The sequence below is a fragment of the Atractosteus spatula genome, chromosome 3 (genome assembly GCF_055471065.1).
Source record: "Atractosteus spatula isolate fAtrSpa1 chromosome 3, fAtrSpa1.hap1, whole genome shotgun sequence".
NCBI classification, from domain to species: Eukaryota; Metazoa; Chordata; class Actinopteri; order Semionotiformes; family Lepisosteidae; genus Atractosteus; species Atractosteus spatula.
In genome coordinates this window covers 38392554-38416578 of record NC_142708.1, presented here as the reverse complement: position 1 = coordinate 38416578, position 24025 = coordinate 38392554, and the positions used below count along the sequence as shown (strand labels likewise).

Genomic DNA, 24025 nt, shown 5'->3' with positions numbered 1-24025 from the left:
GCCGCTCTCGTGATGCTAAACGTTGTACTCAGGAAAAACCCATCAACTGATATTGGAAGCTCATTTGTAATGAAAACTACTACATCCTAAGTTAGCATTCTCAACATCTGTGACTTTTTACTTACATTCAGATTTATTAAGTTTTGACATTTACTTTATTGTACTTTTGGGTCTTCATCTACTGGGATTCATTTGGTGTGAGTTACTAACCTGCAAGGCTGACTTTTGCTTGGGTAGCATGTATAGGTTTATTCCATGCTGAAAAGAGAAGAAAGAAAGCACGTTTCGTCCGTGGAGCCTTCTTCAGGTGTGAGAGAATGCTGTAGGTTTGTTGTAAATGTTGTAAAATGTTACATTAAAGTATGTAACCATGACTCAACACCAAGCCCAAATGGAGTAGATAGAAAAAGCAGTGTCTAGTAGCTTGCCTGTGTGCATCTACAGATGCTCTTTGGGTTAGGGGGAAGCCAAGAAAGTTTCACTCTGTTTTGGATGATTGTTTTAATATAGAAGGGCTTGTTATATGCAGTGCTTTCTAACAGTTTATTTGTGAGACAGGGACATTTGTTTTACTCTAAAACAGTTACGGAAAAGATAACAGTCACAACTAGTCTTCGCAATATCTTATAACTCAGAACTGTTATTTATTTAATGGGGACACTCAAGAGTTATACAACATTGAAAAGTGAGAACAAACAGTTCAGTGAAAGGCTAGTTTACGAGACCAGTCTCCAGACGCTTATTAAAGACAAATCTAGGAACAAAAATATTACAGTATAACATACTTACAGAGTCCTCAAGGGAATAGTTGGTTCCAGCCACAAATTGTGACTTTTAAACTTTGAACATTCCTATTACATGTTAATAGTGCTAGTTGACAGGCGACTGAGAATTTGGCTCAGAAACTGGCCTGATTGTCATTGCTTGAATAAAATAAATCTGCATTATGATTAGAGTAAAACTTAGTAATGTAGGCATTAACAAATAAAGAAATCAGAAAAACTTGTGCTGATATTTAATCCATGTTTATGCTTCTTTATCTTGGTTAACTTACTAAGTGTGAGTTAATAAATTCTCTGTTCTTTGTTCTGGATACAGCCCTAAAATTCAAATGTTGTTTTTTTTACTTCAGTCATCAATATTACTGTTTTGTGATATCATTTGGGTGGTGGTAGCGGCTTTTGTTCTGAGAGCTGCCAGTAAGAATCTGGACAGGCTCAGTTGGGTTATTGAAGTAAAAACAGTTAATGAGAAAATATTTGGTCTGTAGTTTCCTAAAAATGGATGAATAATGCATTAAGTATAAATTTTTATTCCCGTAGAAATGTTTGAATCTACCTAGTCCTACCTTACTAAAATATGTGCCTTTCACAGAGAGAGAATATATCTACAAGAAAACACTGTAATAGATTGAGCTGACATAAACATGTTTTAGGCTTGGACTAGTGCATCACGAAATATTTGTTGCTGAAGGCATGCATTTTTTCCAGCGGTATGGAAGTGTATAACACTTACTTCCACTTTATTGAGAGTGCTGATTTTAATACACCAAGGCACCGTTTTGCTATCAAGCATTACATGTCTGTTGAGTTGCAAAGGCTGTATTTCAAGATTCATATGACTAGATATGTGATTCTGCTATTGCAGAAATAAATTCTTGTATTCTGTGCAGTATGCTGCATTTCGTTCTGCTACATTTACTTCAAAATCAGTTTTAGCTTGATAGACATCATATAAAGAACTGTAAATTGTTTGCCAGTTTTTGTGACATTTACTTATCCATTTTTATGTATCTCAATGATTAGTAAGTTACATAAAGTAAGCTGTTTTTCATTGAAATATATTTTTTGTACATCACTTGTTTAGTTTAGAGGCAAATTAACTGTAGGTTATTTCTAAAAGGAGAAACTTTATGTTCAGTTTCTAATTTGCTCATAAACATACATTTTCATTTTATTGCGACTTCAGCTTTCACTCAGAAATCTCTGAATCTTGGTGACTGTGTAAAAAAGGAACAGTATTTAAGGCAGCCATATTCAAAAATGTCTTGGGCTTGTGGTGAATTGGTGGGCAGATTGCAGAATAACAGTTTAATGCATGCAACTTTCCTCTTAACCTCTGAATAAGAATTTAAAAACTGCCTCAAGTGGGGAAAATTTAGGCATCAGAATTACACTCAGAAAACATGGAAATACAGAATGTGCATGGTTTAGACCACACAGCTGTATACAATATTACCTTTTATTTTTTTGTTTACATTTTCTAATTTTTAGCTTTTCATCCATGGGTGGTGGGCTGAGCAAGAGTGCCTCGTTTCCTTTACCTTCTTTACCAAATGGCTTTACTACTTATGCCTAACATTGAGTTAGTATCTTATTACTTTAAACTATATAAATATATGGAACAAGTAATAGGTTTATTCCATGCTGAAAAAAAGAAGAAAGAAAACACAATGTTTCGGCCGTGGAGCCTTCTTCAGGTGTGAAGACTTCACGGCTGAAACGTTGTAATTTCTTCTTTTTTCAGCATGGAATAAATCTATTACTTGTTCCTTTGCAGCCTACGCATGCTGACGCAGCTACCCACCTGAACTATATAAATATATGCTTTATATGCTTTAAACAATAATGTTTGTAATTGAAGCTGTATGAAAATGTCTTATTGAATGTTTCTTTAAAAAATAAAAAAAATATTCCAAAACAGTGAGGTTTTTTTTATTTTATTGAAAAAGAGTGATTTTGGAGAGAGAACTGACTTGAGGATCTTCCGGTATCTGACCACCACTGCATTATTTGTACAAGATAATTTTTGTCATATGGCTGCTATTTCACTGTAGTAAATACTGATATCAAAAGAATTGTGATGCATTACAACACGGCAAATGTACAGAGATTCAGGTATAGCTTGTCAAAAGAAAGAGAAACATTTTATAGTGTAAACTGCTAAATACTTCAAATAAATACAGTTTTTGAAGTACAATTCAGATAATATTAAAAATTGTAATGTCAAATTAAACATAAACAGAATAAATATTTCAGAAATGAAACATTTATAGATATAATTGTATTCATCTATGATATAAAAGCCTATTAAAAAAATATAAATGTTACTGACCCTTTCCCTAAGCTGTGCAAACACTTGTTGCAGTATTCTGAATCTTAAGGTTTGTATATGTACAGTATGTGAATAGATTTGTCTCAGTGTACAGATGAGTGCATGTGTTTATTTATACATGCAATAATATGTTGATATAGGCAAATTTAAATATATATTTTGTGCATTTTTCTTCATATCTTTATAAAGGGAATAAAACATTCTAAAAAATGGTCCAGTTGTGGAACTTTCGTCAGGTGCGTGAAGGACAGCAGGAAAATGAAGCAAAGGATAGAGAAAGGAAAGACAAAAAATGTGAAACTGTGAGGTAGTGGGAGGTAAAAACAGTGGTATGACAAATGTTAAGAGATAAACCGAAAGTGTCAAGTGATACAGCAAATACAAAATCAAAAGTTTTCTCTAAACCGATAGTCTTCTATTTTACCTGACAGTGATTAAACTGACGTTTCTTTTTACCTATGTTCACAGAGATTGAAGGACTCCTATACTAGAAAGTTGTCAGACGCCAAAATTATTCTTAAATTTTGATTCACACATTGACCAAGTACTTGACCAACATTGAGTATATCTCTCCTTTTATAGATTTCATTTGAAGATTATAATTTCACATTTGTCTTTTACTTTGACACAAAGTTATCCATCATTTTAGCCCCCCTTTTCACTTTTACTCTACCCATTCTGGTGGCTTCTTTATTGTCATTATCTTTTTCTCTCTTTCACACATTGTGTTAAAAGCTGCAGAGTCAAAACAGCCTTTTTCTGTTCTGCATGCAATTAAATTTTACTTGTTCTTTAGCACCTAGCAAGCAGCTTATTGTTCTTCTGTTTATACTTTGAACAACTGAAAGAGCATTCAGAATATTTTTTTCTTTGAATTTTTAGATGTTATTTATCCATCCATCTCTTAATACAATATGGGATCACAAGGGAGCCATAATCTATAATGGCAAGCAATGAGTGGAAGGTGGGTTACACCGTGGGTGGGATGTCAGTCCATCACAGGACACACACAAACATGCACGCACTCACACCAGGGCTATTTTTTCTCCCAAGCCAATTAAACTATCAATATGTGGACTGTGGCAGGAAATGAGAGCTCCTAGAGGAAACCCATGCAAACACGGGGAGAATATCAACACAACATAGATAGCACCCCTGGTTTGAACAGAGTACCATTGTTTTGTAATGAGATGGCAAAACAATTTTATCTAGAAGTGAACTATAAGCAGGGATATACCTTAATATGTTAAATGACTTTTGACTGAAACCAACTTCTTTAAAGCATCAAAAAGCTGTTCAAAGAAAATAACTTGTTCCAATCTTTACAGGTCGTTAAGATTGATTTGGTCTTTATGATTGACTTGGACGAAAATAAATTAGTCCTAATGGTCTACTGATGAACTTTTACCCGATATCATAGTATTCTACTTAAAAAGTTTATCTGGCTAGAGTTGCATGGTTAAAATAAGGATTAGACTGCACCATGGTTGTGCACAGATTCTGAAAACAAGTTGGAAGTGTATAACACTTCCACTTTATTGAGTGTGCTGATTTTAATACACAAGCTTAATATTTGCACTTGATCACAAAGCAACTTATGCAGCTTTTAAAAATCTTGTCACTGCTGTGAAGACCTCACTGTTCTCAGAGGATTTTTCAAAAAACAGTTATCAAAAATAATACTAGGACAACTAGTTTCTTTAGATAAATGCTTATGATCATTGTGTATAGAATTTTAACATTGTCCTTTTGTCATTTAGTACAGTTAAACCATTTATAAAAAGCTTTCAGTCAAAACAGGTTAGCTCTTATCCTACTAATATTGATCATTAAATTCTTTAAAGCTACAATGCTTTTAAATTGTGTTAAAAAACTATGTTGCTGTTGTTGCAAAAAACACCTGCTGTGACATCTAGCCTAGTTTTCTCTTATCTAGGTGGAAAGAGTATACTGAGAAGGGTTCTAAGCCTCTTGATAATGTAAAAATAAAATACTGCTCATAGATGATTAACAAGTGAAAGGTCTTAACCTAATTCTGTGATTTATTATTAATGTTTATGCATTAGACAGGAAATGACTCTTAATCTCTCATTTCCCTTTGTTCTCAATAAAAAATAGACACTTGCACTGTAGTAGGGCAGCTGTTGACCTGGCTGTCTGGAAAGATGCAGGGCAGATTTAGTGGGAATGGGCCAGTAATCCAACAGGCTGACATGTGGTGAGTTGCTTTGCGCTATCAGTGACAGTATGCTTTTCATTCAAACAATGCTGAGAGAGGCTCTGCCCACATTTAGCTGCCGCTAAACCAGCAGAAGGCATGTAATTACTAGTTACAAGGCATTCATCATATTTAATCGGATGTCTCCAAAAAGAACATCAGAAAATAAATTTTCTTTCAGAGTCGGGATCTTCTTCTATGATTAAAGATGTTCCATTGTGTTCATATTAAGATTGTTTTAGGCAAGAGGTGAACTTGATTATGTGTCATTATCTATGCAGGATAGTGCAAGCAGATGTTGCAGTTAATTTTTTTTAAACTTCCATGTACACTTCCACCTTCAGAGCTTCATCCCTATGTAAATATTAAAATAAGAATTTAGCTAATCCTTTGTCATCGTGTGGTTAGTCACAGCCTTTGGGTTGCAGTCTAAGAGATAAATGTTTATGTTGTAACCTTTTTTCCCATGTTGCCTTGCTACTCCAATACACAGTGACGTAATGGACCATTAAGCATATGTAAATTACATTAAAAAACAAGTCACATTTTCACAGCAGTTTTGAAAATTGGCCATGCTGTTTCAGGACTCTTCATGTTTAAAATGGTCATTTTACAATAACAAAACATTTTTATACAAAAGACTTAAAGCAGTATCAAATAATAACAACCAATACCAATATTAATGTGCTTCAAGAAGTGCTTTGACTCTTGGTCATGTATGACAAATTTTTGCTCTTACCAACATTTGGGCATACAATTCAGTATAGAGAGGTTTAGATGGAGTGATTTTCTTCTAGGTGCTATGGTTTCCTCCCACAGTCCAAAGACACTGTAAACATTACAAAGATTACTGTAATGTTAATTGGCTTCTGGGAAAATTGTCCCTGCTTGCCAGGATAGGCTTCAGCTCCTCTGCAACCCTGTAATGGATAAAGTGTTGAGAAAATAAATGGATGGATTTCAGACTTTAATAGTTGTTTAGGTTTACCATCTTCATAAACATAATACTGGGTGTCTTCCTGAGATTGCAGAGCTACTAAGTCTTCTTACTGTGCTTTGCCCAGCCTATACAAGAATTTTACTTCTTGATGATTTTCGAATATAAGTAGATTCTCCTAACTGCTTCGTTGCTGGTGATTTTCTAGCTTCCTTGAAGTGATTTGTTTTTATTAAGCATGTTAATTTCCTAACACATAAAGTATGGCTAAACATTAGATTTTAAGTAATTGTTGTGGTGTGAAAGGTCGGAAATATCAAGTATTTGAATTTGGCATTTCTGACCACAAAGTAGACTTTCTAGATCTCACTGTCCCTTCAACTAATAGAAAATAGGCAATGCCCCCTGTAGAATGAATTTGGTGAATTTAAAAGGTTTTGTAGTGGCAGTCTTAAAAAATGTCACCTTGTGTAGCTATTTTTTGCTTGAGGATTCTGTTGATTCTATATTTGAGTCCTGGTGGGGGGGGGGGGGGGGTTGTACTAATTCTTCTTCATCAGTAAAATGCAGCAACCTGCTAATAACGTTGCATTCCAGTAAAGACTAAATAGTGTAATACATCCATGCAGTTATTTCATAACATAATACAGTACATAATATTATGCAGTTACTGTTATCACTTCCTGGAATCATGACAACCTAATCCTCTTCCACTTTCACGAGTGAGTTTTATCATTTTACAGCTATTTATGCCGTCTGTTTAACTCAGTTAATAGGTAAAATGAGACCTACCTTACTTTAACACCCTGAAATGTTGTCTTCTTCCAGTTGGTTTAAAGTCTGCTTCTATCACATCTGCTTTTAAAAAAAAAACACTATTTAACAAATATCATTCTACTTCAAATTCTCTCAAAAATCTGATGTCATCCCACTTTGTCAGGAAAATTCTGTCCTGTGGTCGTATACTTTTTAATATTTACATACCGCCTGTTAGTTTGTCATAATAGAACTGGATTTCTCTACTGTGCTGCTGACATTCCAGATTTATTTGCAGATCAGATACTATTGCTGATGTTTCTGTACAACATGCATGTCTGTCTCACATTAAGATGTGGATGCAAAAGAATTTAAAAATTTATTTTAAAAACTTTACTTATACTATTATTTTCTTCCTCATTTTCCTACCACTAATCTTTACATTCACGGCTAAGTGTTACACTATTTGTTTATTGGTTTTTCTCTGCAAATTGACTACCACTGTGATTCTCATCTCCACTGCTGACTTTCTACATACCGCACAGCTGAATCAAGGTGCTCTTCGAAACTACCTGCAATCCCCTGATCCAGTTTTTTTCTTGATCTCCTGGATTCCACCATAATGCCTGTAAGGTACACCTTGTTGCAATTACTGCATCTCAGAAGTATTTTTTTCCTTGAAAAATCTACCTTTGAACATTACTGGGATATTTGGACCCACACAATACATCCACCGCACCTCCAGAGACAGATTTCTGCCTACCTCTTCTAGCCTGTCTTTCAGTGCCAGGCTGCTAGAATGTCTCACAGTGCTGCTGACCTAACCAGTCTATGCTGCCTTCAAACAACACCCAGTCTATAAACAATAAGGCAGTCATACTAATCAACTATATCAACGTATAAAACCTCCGTATTATGGTTTATTTGAGCAATCTCACCCTTCTGACTGTGGTGAGTGCATAATTGTTATTTATAATTTCTTTTTCTGCATGAGTCTTGTTACTGTACCTCTGCCTTCTTCATTTCAGTACCTTGTTTTAAATGTCTGTGTTCCCCACTTTGCTATCCTTGTTATGGTTTATAGACCTCCCAAGTATAATAATGCCTTTTTAGGCTTTGTTGGAATGCTTTGATCTCACACAGTTTGTACTCAGCCCAATTTACAGCAAAGGTCACAATTAGTCATAACAAATGACTCTTTTGTTTCCCACTTATCTTGAACTAGGTCTTTCTGATCATCTGACTGTTCTCTTTAATTTAGAATTTCCTGTCTTGCACTCTATACCTTCACGCTCTAAGTTTTCACAATTAGCGATCAGTTAACCAAAGTAGGTTTGATAATTCTGCTCTGTCTTCATTGTCCTGCTTTTCTAACTCTGTTACTTTGGAAGACAAGGTACAAGTGTTATTTAGAACCATCTCCTTTACTCGCTCTGCCCCATGGTATACTGACCAGTTGTACTCAATGAAGTCAGTCTCCTGCAAACTAGAACATTGGAACATTGGTGGCGTCTTTCCGCTTTGAATGTACATCTTCAGCTTTGGAAAGATCACTTGATGGAATACAAGGATGCTACTCCCATATCATTGAGAATACCCTAACCAATCCTAGATATCTGTTCTAGAACATGCTGTTGCAATCAATTAAATGAACATCTCATTGTAAATAACCTCTTTGAACCCTTCCAGCCTTGTTTCAGACAATTATACAGTACAGAAACAGCCATGATTAAAGTCATTAATGAGCTTTTAATGGCTTCTGATTTCAGTTCTCTATGCTTATTCTCCTAGACCTCAGTGCTACTTTTGACACCGTTAACCATGACATCTTATGTTCTTGTCTTGAGACTGTGTTTGGAGTTTCTGACATTGTTCTTAAATGGTTCAACTCTTACCTTCTGACACTTTGTTTCTCTTGGGGGCAACTTCAGTTTTTCAGTTCTGAAGTTGGGTTTGTTAAGTCTGATGTTCCTCAGGGCTCAATACTGCCCCCCCTTATTATTTAGCATTTACATGTTCCCACTTGGTCACCTATTAAAATTACATGGTCTGAAATATCATTCTGTGCTGATGATGCTCAGATTTATGTCCATACTAACCCTGACACTGCAGTGACTGTCTCTGCACTCTCTGACATTAAAACCTGGATGACTCAAAGTTTCTTTCATTTAAACTGTGACAAAACCAAAGTCACCGAAGTGTGACAAGACTGGAGTCCTCTTTGCACCTCCCATCAACTATGCAAAGCTAATGCAGTAACCCTTCCTGTCTGTATATGGCACAGTACTTAAATTTTAATCTATACTGAAGAACTTGGAGATGATATCTGACCCTGGCATATTGACATCAACATTTCCTAGTGATGAAAAACTTATTTAATAAAAAAAAAATTCAGTTTAAACATTCAAGTGTTGATTAAAAAATATGTTTACAAGAGTATACATAATTTCTAATTCAAGTAATTGGGGCAACATTTCTGGGGGTGAATGTTTGTATTGTATATATGTCCTGCAATATATATGGCTCACACCTGAAAAGCCTCCACAGCCGAAATGTTGTGTTTTCTTTCTTCTCTTTTCAGCATGGAATAAACCAATTACTTGTTCCTATATAAAATATATATTTGCAAGACATTATATGTGTAAAGCAGGGGTGCCCAACCTACTTTAATGTAAGATCTACTTTTTCATTTGCTAGTCCTGCGTTATCTACCAGTGTGAATTTGAAGCTCTGATATAAGGAAAACAGACTGTGGACACATCAGTACAATAACGATACCCATCACTAAAATGACAGCAAATAAAAATAAGTGACTCATGCTACAGTGAACAAGTAATGTTCCCCATTTTAGAAAAAAAAAATATCCTACTTTAATGTGAGCATTGGCACTGAGCAGCTTACTTAAGAACACTTGTAATTTTTTTTAACGCGTTGACTGCTGATCATGTTGATTAAATTTTTATTGTGTCCCTGCAGCTTGACATTCAGCTCATTTAGCAGTTCAGTAAAGTTTGTGTGGAATGCTAAATCCAGAAGACACTGGTCATCGTCTAATTGGGCATATTCACCATGTTTAGACAACTTGAGAAACTCTTTGATTTCAGGCAACAGCTGTCTGAACCTTGCCAAACAAACATGTTTGTTTTTGATAACAAAAATTATCAGCAAGTCCAAACAGCAAGTCAGCAGCCTCAGCAAACGTTTTTTTATTACTTTTCGATCCCTCAATGACTTTTTGTGTTTGGCTAGGATGTGGGTCACACGGAATGATGCAATGATTGCCGCTTTCTCTCTTGTATTAGGCCTCGTGAAAACCGACTGCTGCTAGTTGAGATAATCATAATCATGTAAGTTTTCGGTCTCTTTGCTTCATTATTTTCACTCAAACACTACAACTATCAAAAAGACAATCAAACTTATCAAACTGTTGGAGAATTTGTCACCACCAGTTTGTTCCGCTCCACTATGCACTGTAGCGAATGTGGGGTTAGTGCGGCAATAAGAGAGAACGTTTTTGGGTAGCACACACAACACTATTTACGGAGCTCCTGTGTTTTTCCAGTGTCAGCCAGCACTCAGGGAAGAGACTTTTACAACCCATTCGACAAGGGTTAAACACACACAGGGGCAGTAAAATGTATGACATTACATACACAGATCTGAATACATTTTTAGGCTATCGAAAAAAGTGAATAGTCAAATAGCCCATTTATTTTTTTATTTATTTATTGCGAACGATGGACTGGTTGGGCACCTCTGGTGTAAAGGAATAGGTAATAGGTTTATTCTATGCTGAAAACGAAAGAGAGGCCACTCAGGAAGTGCAAAGTGGAGAGGGGGGGAGAGAGATGTAAAGTCAAAACTTGCATGAGAATAGAGACGATTATGCGAAAATAAGTCTGTCATTGAGAGAAGGGGGAAGGTGTGAACCTAGTTTCAGGATAAGTTTCATTTCTGTTGTCTTTCTGCTGCGGGAGTTGAGAAAACCTTCTTTGAGAACAGAGACAGAGAGATCAGTGTGATCATGGCCATCTGAGGTAAAATGAGAAACTATTGGCTTAGAGAAATCTTTAATCGTCACAGCTCAGTTTGCTCTGAAGCAGTTTCTTAGTCTCCTTCCAGTTTCCCCAACGTAGATAGCTGGGCATTTTTGCAAGAGACACAGTAAATGAGGTTGCTGGAGATACAGGATGTCATCTGGGTGATCTGGAATTGACCTGAGGGGCCCTGAATGAGCATGTTGTTAGATAGGCATTTGCAGGTGATGCAGCGAGTTCTATTGCAGGGGAAGGTGCCTGGTGGGGATGATTGCCGAGTGCGGTCATGGGAGCTGTGAACAAGAGATTTGTGTAGATTGGGTGGTCGGAAAAAAGGGTACCGATGGAGGGATCGTCCTGAAAAATAGAGTTGTTGTTAATGATGGTCCTGGGGATAGAAAGTGTGTTAGGGTGGTAGGGAAGCACCAAGAGAATGCGGTTGTGAAACCGGGAGTTCCTGATCGAGTTGATGATCCAAGGGCTGTTTTTGGCCCTGGTGAGGGCCGTATTGATAACCTGGGTGGGGTATCCTCTGTTGATGAAAAAATAATGCATTTTGAGTGCTTTGTTCTGGAAATCCATGTCGTCACTGCAGAGTCGATGTAGCCTGAAGAACTGTTAAAAGGGGAGAGAGTTTTTGGTGTGAGTGGGGTGAAAAAAACTGTACAGGTGATAGCTATGTGAATCTGTGGGTTTGTAATAGACCAAGGCACAGAGTCATGGATGGTTAATAGATAAATTTATGTCTAGAAATGGAAGAGTAGTGGAAGATATGTTAACTGTATATTTGAGGGATGGGTGAGAGTTAGTGGATTGATGCAGGAAGTGCTCAAGCTGGTCATTAGAGCATGTAGCAGCACCGACGCAGTCATTGATGTATCACTTGTAGAGGTCAGGGACTAAGCCAGTATAGGAAGCAAAGAAGCATTCTTCTACCCAGCCGAAAAAAATATTGGCATAGCTAGGTCCAATCCTGGTGCCCATGGCGACTCCACTAACCTGCTGATGAAAAGGATATTAAATAAGAATGCATTGAATGTGTAATAAGTAGTAAAATATAGTAGGCAATCTTCACATAATCTGACAAATTAATAATGCAATTTGATGGTGTTTATTAGTTCACTGAATAATCCTTTTAGACAGTGTTGGTTATCACAATGTTATTAAGTGCTTTTGTATATGGAGCCCACTGTCCTGTTAATATGGGACACTGTACCCTTCACAAAAGCTGTTCTTGGTCAGTCTTTTTCTAATGGTAGAATCATAAACTCTTACTGTTTACTGTATTGACAGAGGCCTATGGATCCCTGGATGTAGCTTTGGAGTTCAGTGCGATCTCTAGGAGCATCATACGGTCAGATCTTGGGGTATATGTGCTGAGACACCCACTCCTGAGTAGATTGGCTTTATCCATTTGTACAGATGCAGCTATTCAAAGTGCGCGGTACAGACACGTACCGGAGGTAATTGGCTACGGCCTCGCGCATCCTGACGCGCGTTGACGCAAAATACCACAGTACGTGATTGGTTGACCGACAGGGGCACACGTGGTGCGTTGGTCGGTCGTAGAAAGATTTAAATGTCTTTACTGTGCCCGTTTTAGTATTGAATATTTATATGGAATTTTACCACTGAAGGGAAATCTTAGTAGCTGAGCATAAAAAGAATAGGAGCATACTGTAACGCGTGTGAAGGCCATAAACGATATTAATTTTGGAACATAAACATACAGTATATGGCTGGTCTCGGTACTTTAAAGAAAACATACACACCAGTATTCCATTTCTCCCTAAACATTTTAAGCATCGAAGTCACTGTGGGAGGCCTTGGAGGTGAGGGACGGGGTGCTGCGCCGGGGGTGGCAGGTGCCCTCCAGCGGCGAGGTCACTGCTTGGCAGCCTCCGGCTGGCCATGCACCACTTGGAGAACTGCCCCACAGAGCGACCGCAACACCACAAACTGCCACCTGACCTCGCCGCTGGAGGGTACCCGCCACCCCTGGCGCAGCACCCCGTCCCTCACGCCCAAGTCAAGGCAACCACCCACCTGCTGCAACCAGTCCAATCCCAGGATACAGTCCACACAGACTGGGGCAAGGTAGAAGGGGTGTTTCACCCTCGCAGCCCCAAAGTGCACGGTGAGCGCCCTGGGGGTCCGGCTGCCTCAGTGCCCGGCAGGACACCAGGCCGCAGCAGGGTGATGGTCGAACCGGTGTCGACAAGGGCCTGGCAGGGTCTGCCCTCGGTGAGGCAGGGAAGGAATAAGCCAACTATTCCCAAAGCAGGCAGGGTGAAGCGCTCCTTGCTTAGAATAGCAATATTATGGAAAATAATTAAAAGTTTAAACAGTATCAACTAAACTCCATTAATATAAGTATCGAGTGGTATTAAATAAATATAGCTTTTTAGTATAGATTACACTTTTCTAAAGTGTATTTAAAAAATAAAAACGATTACTAATCTAATCTTTCCAGATTTTGATCCCAAAATCCCAAGAAAAATAAATCTAAATGGGGAGAAAGCTATGCTGAAAGTTTATTAATATACTTTACTTTGGAAAAAAAAATGACACAATAAACATAACCATAATAACGACCAACCAACAAAAACAACCATATAAACATAATACCAACCAAAAACATAGATAACAACCACAATACAAAATCAAATATATCAAACCATTAAAGCAAAACCGTCCTCCAATTATCAACAAATCTCAATATCTTGTACGAATTATTCGTAATACAAACCAAAAATAGCCCGCAAACTCTCTCAAATTAGTCAATTATCATAATCCCGCCCCTTATGCAAAACCAAACCCTCCTCCCATCCCAGTTTATCCTCTTTGTCATAAACAAAATCCACCTCAATTTTCAACAAAAAGCATTGCACAAAATCAATACCTCAACACTCCATACTCAACAACGATAATTCACAAACAGCCAGAACATGTAACTCCACATTCCCAAATAGACCTCATTTCCATAACCCCGCCCCTTATGCAAAACCAACATCCCTCCCCTGTTCTCTCTCTCCGCTGGCGTTTGTAATCGTTTTTATTTTTAAATAAATTTTAGCAAAGTCATGTATTTTAAAAATCTTAAGATTTCTATATTTATGTCTTTATTTAGTGGTTTCATTAGTGACAAAGGCTAAACTTTCTTGGAAAAATGTCTTTTATGTAAACCATGTTTGCTATTAATTCATTTAGGGCTAGAATATGTTCATTGTCTTCCAATGAAAGAAGGGTTCCTTTCGCCGTAGTCGGGTTGACATTAGAAGCTTGCCACGCCCGGACTGTTACACCAACGCATTAGCATGTTAAAGCGATTTCATTGAGGAGCCTAGCTTTCTTAACTAGTAAGTACTGTACTTACTTGGTTTTGGAGGGGGGGAGGTGTCTTTCGCTGGAAATCTCGCCCCCTTCTACTTTGAAAATACTCCCGCTGGCCGCCCACGTGTTATGCTCTTCGTTAATGTCTAAGCCGGAACACATCATTATATCTCATTTTGTATTTCTTTAAAAAAAATCGTTTGCCCAGCCTAACAGTATTGTTGTTATTGTTTTTATCCTGTAAAGCGCTTTGAGGAGCCACCTTTAAAGGCGCCATATACAATAAAGTTCATTATTATTACTATTGTTAATTTGCTGGACAGAGAGGTGAACATTATTACGCAGAAGACGAAGATAGCGATTTACGTTGCATTGTGCATTGTGCTGCTGTAATACAGTTTTAAATAATTAAAAGTCTAAACAGTATCAGCTTTATTTATGGGTTTTAAATAAAGGCCATTTAAACGCGATTTAAATCAATATAAATGTTTATATTGTAACGCATAGGTGTAACGCGTTTATATTGTAACGCATAGACTATTCATTGTTATTAAAATGACTTAAATTTGATCATGTTGTGATATTTAGAAATATAAATTTGTTTGGTGCAAGTGAAGTTTTATTTAATCTCTGAGCCAGGGAAACGTTTTATTTTTTCAAAGAAATGTTTGGTGAAAAAAAGTCATGGCTCCAGCGGGATTTGAACACCCAGCATGTGAGATGGTAGTCAGGAACCTAACCCACAGTGCCACCGGCGAGGTCATATGAGGTGTGTTGAAAAAGCCCTACAAACATTATCAACAGACATCATACAGCGTGTACAATTCTTGTGTTGCGGTACATGAATATAATTATATCGTTATTAATTTCTTTAGATACGCGATTCCATATTATATTCCCTTTCAATCAAATTCTAAAAGTATGCTTGTTGACTCCGGTATCACGTTAGTTAAAGACTTCGATGCTTAAAATGTTTAGGGAGAAATAGAATACTGGTGTGTATGTTTTCTTTAAAGTACCGAGACCAGCCATATACTGTATGTTTATGTTCCAAAATTAATATCGTTTATGGCCTTCACACGCGTTACAGTATGCTCCTATTCTTTTTATGCTCAGCTACTAAGATTTCCCTTCAGTGGTAAAATTCCATATAAATATTCAATACTAAAACGGGCACAGTAAAGACATTAAATATACATATACATACTGTATACAGTACAGTTTGCATACAGTAATATGTTTATGTTCCTAAATCAATCTCTTTTATGAGCATGTAAAAGGCATGGTGAATCGGAGACTCTCAAAAATTACTATACTTTGCATGATTGGAAACAAATGCGTTATTGCGAAATGCTGTGGTGTTACTTTTACAAAGATGGTCAATGAAAAAAAGAATGTGGACCAGGGCAATACTTTGAGTTTACAGCTTGTCCAAGGTCATTCATTATTAATACTATTAGTAATATCTTCGTTAAAGACTTTGATGGCGACAGCTCAAACATGAGAGGTTGAGCTTTATTAGCTCCACCTTGCGGAAATTCCGGATACTATTATTTTGCTTGCAGTACTTTAGGAGAATTTACGGTAACTCACGGTAGACTGCGTAAAGCGCACCGCAAAATAATGCGGTATCGCCCGCTTGTTTTGAATGGCTGCATCTGTAAATTATTTTCTCACTGTGGAAAAATGGATTTCATATTATTTGGAAATGGCTTTATAACCCTTCCCAGACTGATGAGCAGGAATGATTCTTTCTCTGAGACTGTCACAGATATCCCTTGACTCACATACCTCTTGGTATGTGTTACCACCTGAATGCTCCAGACAATACTGTCAAGTTTTTGATTTTATATACAAGTAAAAATCAATTCTTGATTATTAGCTAATCATGTGCACTTGTTAAGCATCACCTGATTCTAATTACCTTCTCAATGGATATGAAGCGGTAAGGGTGCACATACTTTTTCACACGGCTGAATGTTGGCTGATTTTTTTTGTTTAATAACAGTTATTTTTGTAAAATCTGTGTTATTTGTCACATTAGGTTGAATGTATCTATTGTTAAGCCTAGGTGAAGACTAGGTGAAGGTAAGATATGTCTTAATATGTAGAATGAAAGAATCAAGAGACTGTACTTTTTATACATTGCTGTAGTTACTTCTTACTCTTATTTTTAGTAGTGCCTTCATATAATGTAAAATCTTTACTGCTGTTTATTTTTAGAGATCAAAAGGTACAGCAATATTACAGAAAGAAAACAACTTTCTGACCATATGACATCTGTAATTCTTTTCTTTTTGCCTTCTGTTCTAATACTGTCCAAACTGTTAGGATTTTTGAGTTCTAAAATGTTTAACATTGTCATCAAGGTTGTACCTTGGGAAATAAAAAGAACAGTCAGATAATCCAGATTTAACTAATGCTAAATCCCTTTGGTATTACAGAATTTAAAAGAGCTAAGAAGTATTGTTACAATGTCCAGAACAAAGCCTTAATCATGTTTCCAGTCTTAAGATGTGCCCCCTCCCTCTCTAGTATTTTTATTGTTTTCCTTAAACCTTTTTGTATTAAAACAAAGTCCATCTGTGTAATTGTTCCTAGAATTAAATCCTTCAGTTCAAAGAGTATCCTCAGATAGCAAGCAGAGGTACAGCACTGTTATTTGTATATTTCAAAATAAACTTTTAAGTATATGTCCATCAGTGCATCATGTGCATAATTTTCAGTGAAAAATAAAATAGATAGTTTTGACTGGCCATAGCAATACTACTGTTGGAGTAAAAAGATGGATTTTGGTTTGAGTAAAATATTTTTTACTAAATGAGGCATACATTTTTACAATTTTTATAATTAAGATTTAAGAAAGTCCTGTATATAGTTCTTATGTGTGAACTTTTCCTTAAGTAGGACATTTGAATTGCTAATTAAAGTGTTATATAGGGTTCTGAAAGTCTTTTTTGTGTGCAGGAAGCAGAAAGAGTACAACCTGGCAGATGTGCACATATTTTCAGTTTAACTCAATGAAACAAAATGCCCTCAAAGATGATAATGACTCCATCTGAAAGAACATTTCTTAGTAGTAAATTAAAGTTTCCAGTGTTCAAATAACAGCTGTGTAACTGTTTACATGGATTCCTCAGAATCCTGACATGAGCTCTATAGAATACAGTCAAACATACAGTGCTATGATGGCCACATTCAGTTGAGATATGCCTGAAAGATGAATCAAGGCAGATCATGGCAACATCAGGAGCAGATTGTAAGCCAGTTTTATAAATGTTTGTTCTGGTTCTATTTAGTTTTAGCATTCTTGTGATGAAAGTGCCAAACACTAAGGAATATTTCGCCGTGTCAGTATGTGTAGGCTGCAAAGGAACATGTTACGTGTTTATTCCATGCTGAAAAGAAAGGAAATGCAACGTTTCGTTTCTTCACACCTGAAGAAGGCTCCAGAGCCAAAACATGTTTCCTTTCTTTCCAAGAAGGCAATGTTCATATTTTGTGGTATATGGATAGTAGCAAGTGAGAAGTACTGTAGCACTGACAAGCATTGCTGCCTTGCTGGCCCTTGAGTCCTATGGTGCTATCTGCATGGAGTTTGTATGCTCTCCTCGTGTTTGTGTGGTTCTCTGGTTTCCTTCCACAGTCCAAAGACCTACTGGTATGTTTATTGACGTGTGGGAAAAGAAACACTGCTGTGAGTGTGAGTGTTTTTGTGTCCCGTCTGTGATTGAGTGTCGTCCCATCCAGGTTGTATTCTGTCTTGTACCTGTTGCTCCCCCGTGACCCTGTATTGGATAATCAGCTAGAAAATGAGTTAGTGTTAGGTTTAGAGAACATATGTGAAAACGTGTAAATTACAAGGTTCATTCAGTTTTTAGTGACAGAATTTTTTTACTGAGCATCAAAACAAATTTATCACTTGAAACTACAACAACTTCACAATATTGTTGTAAGGAAAATTACATTAATGTCTTTTGTACTGACATCCATGTATCCATCCATCTGTTTTCTAATGGATATCAAATACAGGGTCACAGGGGAGGCAGAAACGGGCACAAGGTAGAATACACCATAGGCTGGATGCCTACTAGTATTTCTTTGAACTGTGGGAGAAAACCAGAGCACCTGGAGAAATCCCACACAAACACAAGGAGAACATACAAACTACACATGAAAGCACCCCAGGAATTGAACCCAGGTTCCCAGTATTTTGAGGCAGCAACATACCACTGTGCTACCAACCCAATCTTAAGTAAACATAACATGCTTCAATTAATTATGCTGTTTTATATTTGGCATTAATATAATAACATCAAACGTTTCCAAAGAGAGAATGACGTATGGATCATCTAGCTTTTTTTGTTGCTTCCAGTTAATTGATTTGAGGATCTCATCTTTCATGAAAACAAAATACGGTAATGGCTTTAGCAAAATGACTGGGTATCTTAGTTTACTCCTCAATAACTGTTGAATCTGATGGGGTATGTGACCTACAGTAGAAGGATTTTGAATACTTGGATGAAGTCCCATCAGCTTTGTTAGTCTGTCAGTGCAGGATATTCCTTTATGACAATTTAATTACTCTTATCTGTATTGATTTGTGAGCAGCAATAACTTTTTTTTTAATGTGGCAACCAAAATTGAACACGGTATTCATAATGTCTGCTAGCGCATTATACAAATTAAACATCACCTGCTCTGTGTGAACACTGTTGCTTGTTCAATGTTCTCTAACATGGTTTAAGAAAGACCATGTCCTCTAATTCTAAGCTTCCATACTCTTACACATAATAGAAGTAAGTTTTTTTTTCTGCCTGAAGATTCTTGTATTAGTAATTTTCCCATCAATAGTTTTTACCCTTGTCTCGAAAAGATTTGTTAACAGACTTTAAATAACATGTCTTGTTTACACTAATCATAAATACACTAATATCTGTAACACTTCTACCTCTCCTATGCTCATGCAGTTTAAAATAAAAAAATCTGTCTTTTCTCAGCTTCAGAAGCTGTATTGGATAAAGTATTTGCCTATTCAATGGTCTAAATGCCACATGTGGTCCCATCTTATACCACATGGGGCTAATGTCTAACGTAGAAATTTGGGATATTTTCAACACACAAGATGACTTTTGTTACAGCCTTTGTTTGAGCAGTATTGAGACTTTTTGACCACTGATATGATCATGTCATGATGAGCCCTCGGCAAGGGCAGCACATGAGGTCTCAGAATTTGATCAATGTAGTGCTATGCAATCAGGATGCCATAAGTTCTGTAGTAACAGGTGTCTAGGTTTAATGACTCTCTGTCAGTCTTTGTGGAGACATCGTGGCTAATGTGTATTAAAGATCAAAAACAGATCTTTACATCATCTTGCCAGGTTACAAATTGCAGGCTGTGAATGTGAATGTTCACTTAATCCAGCCTCCAAAATACTGATGTGAAAAAGACATTGTTCTTTTGATAAGCGGGGTATATTGATTCCTTTCTGTGTTTTTTCTTTCTCAGTTTTGTCCAAATTTGACTTCCAATTGATTAAATAATTATCGCATATGCCCAATCATTTCTGTTACTAAGGGGTTGATTTAGTTCTTTTGCAATGAAGAAAAAAGATATTATTAAGGAGAAAGAATGTTTTGCAGTATTACAGCATACACTTTACTACTTTATGTTTCTTTAAATTGTAGGTTCCAATTTAAAAGGGTCAGAGCTGCTAGGTGAAGACTCAAAGGCCCCTGCAGGAAACAGTGCAGTTTCAGTGCAGAAGCAAGAGCTGCATAGTAAGGAACACAAGGGCACAAAAAAACCTGGGCAGCCTGGACAACCTTCAAGGAAAGTTGGAGATGAGTCAGACAGTGACTTTGAGTCTGATCCCCCATCCCCAAAGAGCAGTGAGGAAGATGAGCAAGAGGACGAGGAGGCTCTGAACAGTGAACATGGAGAATTTATTGATGACAATGACACAGAGCCAGAGAACTTGGGACAGCGGCCCCTGCTCATGGACTCTGAAGAGGAAGTGGAAGATGATGATGAAGACAAGCACAGTTCTGACTCTGATTATGAACAGAGCAAGGGAAAATTTCAAGCAGTGAGGCCAGTTGGAGAAAAGGCCCTGCTGAGAACAAACAGTACTAAGAGAGGGGAGTCTGGCACATCCCTGATCACTCCCCCAGAGTCACCCAATACGGTGGCTAAAATTACTCAGGAAGTTGATGTGTTTGGAGCTGTACCCTTCCTTGGAACTGGGCCATCAAAGAGTAGAGCTGAAAAAACAGACATCTTTGCCCAAGCACCATTCAAAACAGTAACTTCAGAACAGGCTATGGATGACTTTGATGTTTTCACCAAAGCTCCTTTCAACCGAAATTTATCTAAAACAGGCAAGACAGGAGATGTTTCCCTTGGTCAGACACCACCTGTTTCCCCCGACAGTGTTGATGTATTTGGTTGTACTCCTTTTCAACCTGGACATTCAATGCCAGTCACCAAGAGTAAGGAGGATATTTTTGGTCAAGTGTTTTTTGATGAGGTCCCTACTACTCAACAACAAAAGATGAAACAACGTAGTCTTCAAAAACTGTCCTCAAGACAAAGGCGAACAAAGCAGGAAAATGCAAGTGGCAATGGTAAGCGTCATCACGGAACGCCAACAACTGGTAGGAAGACTTCAAAGCCAAGTTTCCGCACACCAGAGCGAGTCCGCAGACACAAGAAAGTAGGCAGAAGGGATTCCCAGAGTAGCAATGAGTTTCTGAGTACATCAGATTCAAAGGAGAATATTAGCATAACTCCTGGTGATGTGAAAGACAAAGGAGCATCCTTGCCTACTGAGGAGGCCATGTTAGACCCATTTGGTGCAAAGCCATTCTATCCACAAGAAATTGGAAGGCATCCGCAACACCAAGGTTTGGGGGACAACAGAGGAGATCTGAGCTCAAATAGTGGTAGACCCAGATCGATTTCTGTACATGGAGCCTTTCATAGTGGAGATGGGAATAAAATTGATGACTTTGGTGCTATACCTTTCACAGAACTAGTTGTTCACAGTGTGATGCAACAGGCACCACAGGTGGAGCTAGATCCCTTTGGAGCAGCTCCTTTTCCCACCAAACAATGAATATGTAGTCTTCCAGCACTGAAGGTCTATGGATTTTGCAAAGTATAAAAAAAAATCTCAGATGGATAAATCCTCCCAGGTGGCAGCTTTGCAAAACTGTGGTTCTTTGTATTCAATTAACCAAGGACATCGATGCAACTTTTGTATTTTAGTACTTCACTGAACTTTCAGTTTCAAATGTCTTGTGGCATACAAGATTCTAGTATGCACTAACTGTTAGTGCATACCTGTTTTAGTAAAGGAGCTTATATGCTGCATTGTCATGACATTATTTTGGTTCACGGGGCTGCTTTGGATTTGAAGGGACTGATTTAAAGAAGAAATTTCCTTTTCTTTAATAAATATAACAATCTTTTGGTATGACTGAAAACTTACTGTGACAAAGAGCTAGTTCCATTAACACATCCTTTAGTGGCTGTGAAGCGCTATGTGGTGGCTTCCTGCTTGATCTACTAATAAGTTTCATTTCACACCACAAAGCCTTATGGGCAAAGCCCCACCATGCTGCATAGAACCTTTGAATTACAATTACAAGGCTGGAATTACCAAAACAATTTTTGTTTTGGCAAAGGCCTTTAATTTACTTGTCACCTTTTTTTTTAACTCATCAAATACATTTTTTTTAGATTTAAACAGCAAGAGGAAAGTTGTAGTGAAATAATTCCTCATTTTTGAAAGGCAGAAGGAGAGGGACTTGATTTTAAGGTGCATTTTCCCACCAGCTGCATTTGGTCAAATATTTAAGAATTCTTAGTCTTTTCTTAATTTCTGTGTTTGCATAACAGTAATAAACTTCCATGGTAACATCAGAAAATGTGTGGTATTAAATATTGATTAACTTTAATTTTGCTGTGATGATCCATTAAAACAAGGTCAAATAGCAGTATTTCTTCCAGTTTAAAGGTGATACTTCAAAACATAATTTAGCAATATAAAATTTAAGTATAACCATATAGTTAATTGTACAGATGAATACTGTGTGTTTTATTAGATAGAAACTACAGGGAAAAAGACCTACAATTAATAGTTATGTACCTTATAAGATCGTGAAATGTAATTAATGCTTGGAAAAACAGAGATGTGCATCAGAAAGGGAAAATAAGAAATTAACTGTATTCATTAAAATTGACTTGTTGAAAAAAATATCAAATCAAACATTTTATTTTAACTCTATAAAAAGCATGTACTTTCTAGATACATCTGATTTTCATACTTGAAAAACAGCAGGCATGATTTTGGCCTGATTTAATTGCATACATATTTTGTTATGTAAATAGAATTTACACCGAGAACCTTTAAAGAGTATTTAACCATTGTAAGCAGTTAAATCCTGACTAACAAAGCACGACAAATGGTCACATTTTTCCATCTGTGGAATTACTCTGAATTAATGCTTCTATGAGAAAGGCATTTTTTAATGTTCTAACGTTTCATATTTTTTCTTATATTTATCATGCTGTTCTGCTGTCTTATAATGCAATAAAATGTTGAGTTAATCTGTTCTTGTGATGTGATCATTTAGATTCTATCATTTGTGATTTTTCCTGTGAATCAAACTTAGTGTTTTTTCCCCCAAGGATGGTTCATATTCTTTACTAACAGTGCATGATGTAATTATAAAATTGAAAGGAAAGACTTTAGTGTCATCAGTGTGCATTACAATAGAGATAAAAGTGTTTTAAAAGTAACTTCTTTAATTTTATATAAAAAGCATGTATTAACCTATCAATATAATTGATAAGTTATCAATATAATTACATAGGGCTATATAATTAAATTTGAAGTATTGCAATCAGGCTTTTAATGTACAAAACACCTGAGTAAGTGTACACATTATTAACACATGATGGGAACAGAGGGCTGTATTATACTATGTTAGTCTTATTTTTATTTTTTGCAAACTTAAAATTTTAATTTTATTTATTAAGTAAAATACTTGTCTGTCCGGACAATGTCTGTCCGATTCATTGGCAAATGAGTAGGAGATGCAACAAATACAATTAAGAACAGTGGTTCTCAGTCCTGGACCAAAGGGACCCCAGTGTCTGCTGGTTTTTGGCCCAGCTGGACACTTAATCACCACTGTTAACTATAACCTACAGTATAACCAGTAACATTACAAGTATTTCAAAATAAATTGTATTTCAAAACAAGACAAAGACAAGCCAAAAACATACATAGTGTTAAAGAAAAGTGTTCCAGCACAGTTTTACTAACAAAATGGTAATTTAGTATTTTATTTCAAGTTCAGAAGACATGATAAAAATATCTGTTATTGTTCAAAAAACATTCATATAATTATTCCAAGCAAGCTATAACAGATCCAGGATTGACAGATGCATGATTAAAGCAAACTTAAAAATGAGCCATCTAACTACACCAACACTTCCAAAAATCAAAGGTACAGTATGTTTTTCATTTATGTAACCCTTACTGGGATTTTATGTAATTTGCATTGTTGGAAATACTAGGTGAATTGTGTACTTGATTATCTGAATAGACATAACCAATT

The 24025-nt window shown here is 36.7% G+C and overlaps 1 protein-coding gene across 1 annotated transcript in view; it reads left to right on the top strand.

Moving 5' to 3' along the window:
• bmp2k (BMP2 inducible kinase) overlaps window positions 1-23003 on the top strand; it is a 131265-nt gene extending 108262 nt beyond the window's left edge. The window contains exon 16 of the mRNA XM_088910372.1: window positions 20084-23003. Coding sequence (XP_088766498.1) covers window positions 20084-21513 — 1430 coding nt within the window. The 3' untranslated portion in view covers window positions 21514-23003. The remainder of the gene's footprint in view (window positions 1-20083) is intronic.
• The last annotated feature ends 1022 nt before the right edge of the window (window positions 23004-24025 follow it).